We start from the raw sequence: 10000 nt of genomic DNA, 5'->3' as shown, positions 1-10000 counted from the left end.
AGATGCAGATCATCAAACATGAATATGGAGATCATCATAGATGAACATGGAAATCAGATATGAATATTCCAATGATCTGATACGAATATATGGATCATCAGATGTGGATTATCATGTATGAATATGCAGATTAGATATGAATATGCCAATGATCTGGTACGAACATATAGATCATCTGATGCTGATTCTCATACATGAATATGCAGATTATATATGAATATGCAAATGATCTGATACGAATATATAGATCATCAGATGCAAATCATCATACACGAACAAGGTCAGATGCAGATCATCATACGTGAATATGGAGATCAGTTATGAATATGCCAATGATCTGATACGAATATATAGATCATCAAATGTGGATCATCATACATCAATATGCAGATTATATATGAAAATGCCAAGAATCTGATGCGAATATATAGATCATCAGATGCATATTATAATACATCAATATGCAGATTAGATATGAATATGCCAATGATCTGGTACGAATATATAGATCATCTGATGCTGATTATCATACATGAATATGCAGATTAGATATGAATATGCCAATGATCTGATACGAATATATAGATCATCAGATGCAAATCATCATACATGAACAAGGTCAGATGCAGATCGTCATACGTGAATATGGAGATCAGATATAAATATGCAAATGATCTGATACGATTATATAGATCATCAAATGTGGATCATCATACATCAATATGCAGATTAGATATGAATATGCCAATGATCTAATGCGAATATATAGATCATCTGATGCTGATTATCATACATAAATAGACAGATTATATATGAATATGCAAATGATGTGATACGAATACATAGATCATCAGATGCAGATCATCATACACGAACAAGGTCAGATGCAGATCATCATACGTGAATATGGAGATCAGATATGAATATTCCAATGATCTGATATGATTATATAGATCATTAAATGTGGATCATCGTACATGAATATGCAGATTATATATGAATATGCCAAGAATCTGATGCGAATATATAGATCATCAGATGCAGATTATCAAACATCAATATGCAGATTATATATGAATATGCCAATGATCTGATATGAATATATAGATCATCAGATGTGGATTATCGTGTATGAATATGGAGATTAGATATGAATATGCCAATGATCTGGTATGAATATATAGATCATCTGATGCTGATTATCATACATAAATAGACAGATTATATATGAATATGCAAATGATCTGATACGAATACATAGATCATCAGATGCAAATCATCATACACGAACAAGGTCAGATGCAGATCATCATACGTGAATATGGAGATCAGATATGAATATGCCAATGATCTGATACGATTATATAGATCATCAGATGCAGATAATCATACATGTATATGGAGATCAGATATGAATTTTCCAATGATCTGATACGATTATATAGATCATCAAATGTGGATCATCGTACATGAATATGCAGATTGGATATGAATATGCCAAGAATCTGATGCGAATATATAAATCATCAGATGCATATTATCATACATCAATATGCAGATTATATATGAATATGCCAATGATCTGATACGAATAAATAGATTATCAGATGCAAATCATCATACATGAATAAGGTCAGATGCAGATCATCATACATGAATATGGAGATCAGATATGAATATGCCAATGATCTGATACGATTATATAGATCATCAGATGCAGATAATCATACATGTATATGGAGATCAGATATGAATATTCCAATGATCTGATACGATTATATAGATCATCAAATGTGGATCATCGTACATGAATATGCAGATTAGATATGAATATGCCAAGAATCTGATGCGAATATATATAAATCATCAGATGCAGATTATCATACATCAATATGCAGATTATATATGAATATGCCAATGATCTGATACGAATAAATAGATTATCAGATGCAAATCATCATACATGAATAAGGTCAGATGCAGATCATCATACATGAATATAGAGATTAGATATGAATATGCCAATGATCTGATACGAATACATAGATCATCAGATGCAAATCATCATACACGAACAAGGTCAGATGCAGATCATCATACGTGAATATGGAGATCAGATATGAATATGCCAATGATCTGATACGATTATATAGATCATCAAATGTGGATTATTATACATGAATATGTAGATTGGATATGAATATGCCAAGAATCTGATGCGAATATATAGATCATCAGATGCAGATTATCATACATATATGCAGATTAGATATGAATATGTCAATGATCTGATACAAATATATAAATCATCAGATGGGGATCATCATACGTGAATATGCAGATTAGATTTGAATATGATCAAATGCGGATCATCACACATGAATATGGAAATCAGATGTGAATATGCCAATGATCTGATATGAATATATAGATCATTAGATGCAGATCATCATACATAAATATGCAGATTAGATTTGAATATGCCAATGATCTGATATGAATTATATAGATCATCAGATGCAGATCAGCACACATGAATATGGAAATCAGATGTGAATATGCCACTGATCTGTAACGAATATATAGATCATCAGGTGCGGATCATCATACATGAATATGCAGATTAGATATGAATATGCCAATGATCTTATACGAATATTCAGATCATCAGTTGGGGATCATCACACATGAATATGCAGATTAGATATGAATATGCCAATGATCTTATACGAATATTTAGATCATCAGATGGGGATCATCACACATGAATATGCAGTTTAGATATGAATATGCCAATGATCTTATACAAATATTTAGATCATCAGATGTGGATCATCACACATGAATATGCAGATTAGATTTGAATATGCCAATGATCTGATACGAATATATAGATCATCAGATACGGATCATACATGAATTTGGAAATCAGATATGAATATGCCAATGATCTGATACGAATAAATAGATCATCACATGGGGATCATCATACATGAATATGCAGATTAGATATGAATATGCCAATAATCTGATATGAATATGTAGATCTTTAGCTGTGAATATGCAGATCAGATATGAATATAACATGAATATACAGAACACATTATATGAATATGCTGAACTAATATAAATATGCATGTCTGGATTACCATACTGTATATGTGCATTACCTGATATGAATTTTCAGATCCCATATGAACATACAGATCATCTGATATATGCCAATCAAATAAATATTCCAGTGATCTGATATGAACATATAGATCATTAGTTGTCGATCATCAGATATAATTATGCAAATCATCTAATGTGTATATGCAGATTATTGGATTTTAACATGCTGATAAATTGAATATGCCAATGATCTGATATGAATATGCAGATCATCAGACGGGGATTATCCATTATGAATATGATAATGAATATGCAGAACATCTTCTATGAATATGCTGTACTAATATGAATATGCAGACCTGGTACAATACTGATTACCTGATATTAATATGCAGATCAGGTTTGAATTTGCAAATCATCTGATATGAATATGCCAATCAAATTAATATGCTAATGATCTGATCTGATATATGTAGATCATCAGATGCATCTTATATTAATATGCTGAACTAATATGAATATGCCCAATATGAATACAGATTTGTGTGTGTGTGTGTGTGTGTGTGTGTGTGTGTGCGTGTGTGTGTGTGTGTGTGTGTGTGTGTGTGTGTGTGTGTGTGTGTGTGTGTGTGTGTGTGTGTGTGTGAACAGCAGTGTTTTGGTGTGGTGTTCAGATGCGCTACACGTTTAAGCCGGATGACTGTATGGTCATCTCCATTCCTCTGGGCAGCATCAGGAACATGAGGGACGGTCAGCTGATGCCAGAGAAATTCACCTGCGTCTTCAAGGATGCTTATAAAGTATTTCTGAAAGGACGACCAAAGGAGCTCGGGGTACGTGACGCTTTTTAACATGCAAAAACACACCAGTGTTGACAAATGCATTACCATAACACAAGTTATGTGTTAAAATTACAAAGATTAATTGCAATTATTCATTTCACAATTATTCACTTCACAATCATGATTAAGTTTGGCTCAGTACAAAAGAGTTATGCATTAAAAATGATAAATTATTATAAATTAATTTATTTTGAATAAATAATTATAAATTGTGCGTTCTTTTCAATAAAATATCTGAATTTTTTATTTAAAGAAACAGTAACGACAGTCACTTTGAAATGACTTGACTGTCATTTATTCTCTTTTCAGACATGTTGAGAGAAATCAGGAGTAAGCGTAATTGTGTGCTATTTTCACAGTTTAGTTTCAGTCGAGTTGAGACTTATCTTGAGTAATGTTGTGGGTAATGTGAGTTACGTAACAATATTACTTTTCTAAGTGACGAGTGAAGTAAGGCATTCCTTTTAAAAACTAAAGTAATAATATTTGTTACTGTTTTTAGTTTAGCTAATTCACCTTTCAAAAATAAATTGCTGAATTAAAACTAAAGTATGCACAATGAATCACGCAGTCAATGAGAGAAAAGGGATTATAGTCTCAATGGACAATGATTTTATTTAAAACAAATAGTACAAACCTAGCAAACACTGCTTTAAACCGTCAATAATCTATATATATGACATGTAGAGCTCTGGGGTCAGAAAGTTCTCTGATAACATCATCCTAAAATATATATTTTTATGTGTTTTTATTTTTAAGGTAAATGTAGTTGTAAGTTATACAGTGTTGTTAATTGCAGAACCCCTCTCTTAACAAAGAAAGATAATAATAATAAAAAAACAAGTTTTGAAACAGATCAAGCCTGAGTCAGGTCAGAAAGAGTAACGCAAAAGTAACTCAAAAGTAATGTAACACATTACTTACCATAAAAAAGTAACTTAGGAACACAACTAGTTACATTTTTTGGAAGAGTAACTCACTATTGTAATGCCTTACTTTCCAAAGTAACTTTCCCCAACACCGATCTTGAGTAATATCAGAGAGAAAATAAACATTTGTAATATCTGGGGCTAACTGACCGCTAACTGACTACTTTCAGATTACATTTAGATTACTTTTATGGTAACATTTAGATTTTTTTATGGTGACAAACTGACTACTTTCAGATTACATTTAGATTACTTTTATGGTCACAGATTACTTATTACTTTTTATCATATTACATTTTGATTACTTTTACGGTCACATTTTAGATTATTTTTATTGTAACAAACTGACTACTTTCTGATTACATTTAGATAACTTTTATGATCACATTTAGATTATTTTATGGTAACAAGCAGGGTACTTTCAGATTACATTTAGATTACTTATGGTCACAGATTACTTTTTATTACTTTATCACATATTGCATTTAGATTACTTATGGTCACATTTCGATTATTTTTATGGTAACAAACTGACTACTTTGTGATTACATTTAGATTACTTTTATGATCACATTTAGATTATTTTTATGGTAACAAGCGGAGTACTTTCAGATTACTTTTATGGTCACAGATTACTTTTTATTACTTTTTTATCACATATTGCATTTAGATTACTTATGGTCACATTTAGATTATTTTTATGGTAACAAATGGACTACTTTCAGATTACATTTAGATTACTTTTATGGTAACATTTAGATTATTTTTATGGTAACAAACAGACTACTTTCAGATTACATTTAGATTACTTTTACGATCACATTTAGATTATTTTTATGGTAACAAGCAGGGTACTTTCAGATTACATTTAGATTACTTTTATGGTCACAGATTACTTTTATTACTTTTTTATCACATATTGCATTTAGATTACTTTTATGGTCACATTTAGATTATTTTAATGGTAACAAACTGACTACTTTCAGATTACATTTAGATTACTTTTATGATCACATTTAGATTATTTTTATGGTAACAAGCGGAGTACTTTCAGATTACTTTTATGGTCACAGATTACTTTTATTACTTTTTTATCACATATTGCATTTAGATTACTTATGGTCACATTTAGATTATTTTTATGGTAACAAATGGACTACTTTCAGATTACATTTAGATTACTTTTGATCACATTTAAATTATTTTTATGGTAACAGACTACTTTCAGATTACATTTAGATTACTTATGGTCACAGATTACTTTTATTACTTTTTTTATCACATATTGCATTTAGATTACTTTTACGGTCACATTTAGATTGTTTTAATGGTAACAAACTGACTACTTTCAGATTACATTTAGATTACTTTTATGATCACATTTAGATTATTTTTATGGTAACAAGCGGAGTACTTTCAGATTACTTTTATGGTCACAGATTACTTTTATTACTTTTTTTATCACATATTGCATTTAGATTACTTATGGTCACATTTCGATTATTTTTATGGTAACAAACTGACTACTTTCAGATTACATTTAGATTACTTTTATGGTCACATTTAGATTATTTTTATGGTAACAAATGGACTACTTTCAGATTACGTTTAGATTACTTTTATGGAAACATTTAGATTATTTTTTGGTAACAAGCGGAGTACTTTCAGATTACATTTAGATTACTTTTATGGTAACATTTAGATTTTTTTATGGTGACAAACTGACTACTTTCAGATTACATTTAGATTACTTTTATGGTCACAGATTACTTATTACTTTTTATCATATTACATTTTGATTACTTTTACGGTCACATTTTAGACTATTTTTGTAACAAACTGACTACTTTCTGATTACATTTAGATTACTTTTATAATCACATTTAGATTATTTTTATGGTAACAAGCAGGGTACTTTCAGATTACATTTAGATTACTTTTATGGTCACAGATTACTTTTATTACTTTTTTATCACATATTGCATTTAGATTACTTATGGTCACATTTCGATTATTTTTATGGTAACAAATGGACTACTTTCAGATTACATTTAGATTACTTTTATGATCACATTTAGATTATTTTTTGGTAACAAACTGGCTACTTTCTGATTACATTTAGATTACTTTTATGATCACATTTAGATTATTTTTATGGTAACAAGCAGGGTACTTTCAGATTACATTTAGATTACTTATGGTCACAGATTACTTTTATTACTTTTTTATCACATATTGCATTTAGATTACTTATGGTCACATTTCGATTATTTTTATGGTAACAAATGGACTACTTTCAGATTACATTTAGATTACTTTTATGATCACATTTAGATTATTTTTTGGTAACAAACTGACTACTTTCAGATTACATTTAGATTACTTATGATCACATTTAGATTATTTTTATGGTAACAAGCAGGGTACTTTCAGATTACATTTAGATTACTTTTATGGTCACAGATTACTTTTATTACTTTTTTATCACATATTGCATTTAGATTACTTTTATGGTCACATTTAGATTATTTTAATGGTAACAAACTGACTACTTTCAGATTACATTTAGATTACTTTTATGATCACATTTAGATTATTTTTATGGTAACAAATTGACTACTTTCAGATTACATTTAGATTACTTTTATGATCACATTTAGATTATTTTTATGGTAACAAACTGAATACTTTCAGATTACATTTAGATTACTTTTATGATCACATTTAGATTATTTTTATGGTAACAAGCGGAGTACTTTCAGATTACATTTAGATTACTTTTATGGTCACAGATTACTTTTATTACTTTTTTATCACATATTGCATTTAGATTACTTATGGTCACATTTAGATTATTTTTATGGTAACAAATGGACTACTTTCAGATTACATTTAGATTACTTTTATGATCACATTTAAATTATTTTTATGGTAACAGACTACTTTCAGATTACATTTAGATTACTTATGATCACAGATTACTTTTATTACTTTTTTTATCACATATTGCATTTAGATTACTTTTACGGTCACATTTAGATTGTTTTAATGGTAACAAACTGACTACTTTCAGATTACATTTAGATTACTTTTATGATCACATTTAGATTATTTTTATGGTAACAAACTGACTACTTTCAGATTACATTTAGATTACTTTTATGATCACATTTAGATTATTTTTATGGTAACAAGCGGAGTACTTTCAGATTACTTTTATGGTCACAGATTACTTTTATTACTTTTTTATCACATATTGCATTTAGATTACTTATGGTCACATTTCGATTATTTTTATGGTAACAAACTGACTACTTTCAGATTACATTTAGATTACTTTTATGGTCACATTTAGATTATTTTTATGGTAACAAATGGACTACTTTCAGATTACGTTTAGATTACTTTTATGGTAACATTTAGATTATTTTTTTGGTAACAAACAGACTACTTTCAGATTACATTTAAATTACTTTTATGGTCACATTTAGAATTTTTTTTTCGTTAGCAAACTGACTACTTGCAGATTACATTAGATTACTTTTATGGTCACATTTAGATTGTTTTTTTTTATGGTAACCAACTGACTACTTTTAGATTACATTTAGATTACTATGTTATAATATAAATGTTTTTAAAAGGGAAAAACATGATTCAATAAATCGTGTGTAAATAATGTGTAATCAGAAGTTTGGTTTATCTGCAGAGATGAGACTCATAACAGATGATCTTGATTTTTGAATAATGTCAGAGAGAAAATATACATTTGTAATATCTGGGGCATTTAATCAGTCTCAGTGGTGTTTTTGACCTGACTGAGGGTTGCCATGTTATCATTTCACATAACTAGAGTGTTTTTATTTAAGACACACACACCATGTACTATATTAATGACATTTGAAGTGGATCAAGAGTATAGTCATCTGTAAAAACACAACAGAGATTAAAAGTATGAGACTACCAGTGAAAATTGCTAATATGTCAGAATCATGTTTTTGACATTATGCATTTTTTATTTTGATTTGAATGGAATAACATGCATGTTTTGCAAAAGCACAAGTAAACAAATTTCATTTCATTATTTCATTTCATTTAAGGGTCCGATTACAGTATATATACAACACTTATTATGGGTTGCCAGTAGTTACGTAGCTTTTTAAGGCAAAAAATGAAGATTGGATAATTTCCTGGAGCCTCATGAACTATATCTGACCTTCAGTGGAAACTGTCTACATCTAAATCAACTGGTTTCATCTTTACGTGTTAAAGATGGTAAAAACAGATACAGATTTTTTTTTTTTTTAGGGTAAACAGGTGTCTGCTAAATTAACTGAATTTTATAGGTTTCAAGAGGCACAAGTTGCAGGATATCAGTGCATTTTGTGCATTAAAATGTTTTTTTTATTATCAAATTTTGTGTTATTCCAGTTATTAAAGCTAAATAATGTCAGCGAGATCACCAATGCATGTTCAATTATTCCTTCAAACAAAATTTTATGAGTAAATGGTGTCAAAATAGCTTATTGTAGCTTTTATTAGTGCACTAAAATCAACAATAACTTAAAAATGATCACATCTACATCGGTTTTTATTCAAGGTAAAATATTATTTTGCAAAACAACTTGAATGCATTCATTTTTACCAACAATACTATTTTTAAGCTTAAGATAACATTTACAAGTTTCAACTTATGAAATATCCAGTAATAATATAATAGTAATGTAATCTCAGGAGTCGCCAACCTTTTTGAAACTGCTACTTCTTGGGGACCGATTAATGTGAAGGGCTACCAGTTTGATACACATTGCTAAAATAACAATTTTGCTACAACAATTTTTAATTGTATGTTATTATTAATGATATTCATCTAATCTAATCTATCAGCTAATCTAAATATTTTTATAGATTTAAGCAGGTGGCATTTAAATGAACCGTTTTATTTTCTTTTATTAGGCTTAAATATGTAGAAATATCTTAAGTTACCCATTGTAAGTCAATGTTTTTGATAGGCTACTAAAATAAACAGTGACCTATGAATGGTAACGTCTAGTGGATTTATTTAAATTAAATATTGTATAACATCACTGTACCAACCTATACATTACACCAGCAGAA

The 10000-nt window shown here is 29.0% G+C and overlaps 1 protein-coding gene across 1 annotated transcript in view; it reads left to right on the top strand.

Moving 5' to 3' along the window:
* The window catches only part of LOC130243448 (uncharacterized), a 17704-nt gene that overhangs the window by 2920 nt on the left and 4784 nt on the right, over positions 1-10000 (top strand). The window contains exon 2 of the mRNA XM_056475623.1: positions 3766-3947. Within this exon, the coding sequence (XP_056331598.1) occupies positions 3789-3947 (159 nt within the window). The 5' untranslated portion in view covers positions 3766-3788. The remainder of the gene's footprint in view (positions 1-3765; positions 3948-10000) is intronic.

The sequence above is a fragment of the Danio aesculapii genome, chromosome 16 (genome assembly GCF_903798145.1).
Source record: "Danio aesculapii chromosome 16, fDanAes4.1, whole genome shotgun sequence".
Lineage (NCBI taxonomy): Eukaryota > Metazoa > Chordata > Actinopteri > Cypriniformes > Danionidae > Danio > Danio aesculapii.
The sequence above is the reverse complement of the archived record's forward strand: the minus strand, read 5'-3'. Positions and strand labels throughout refer to the sequence as shown.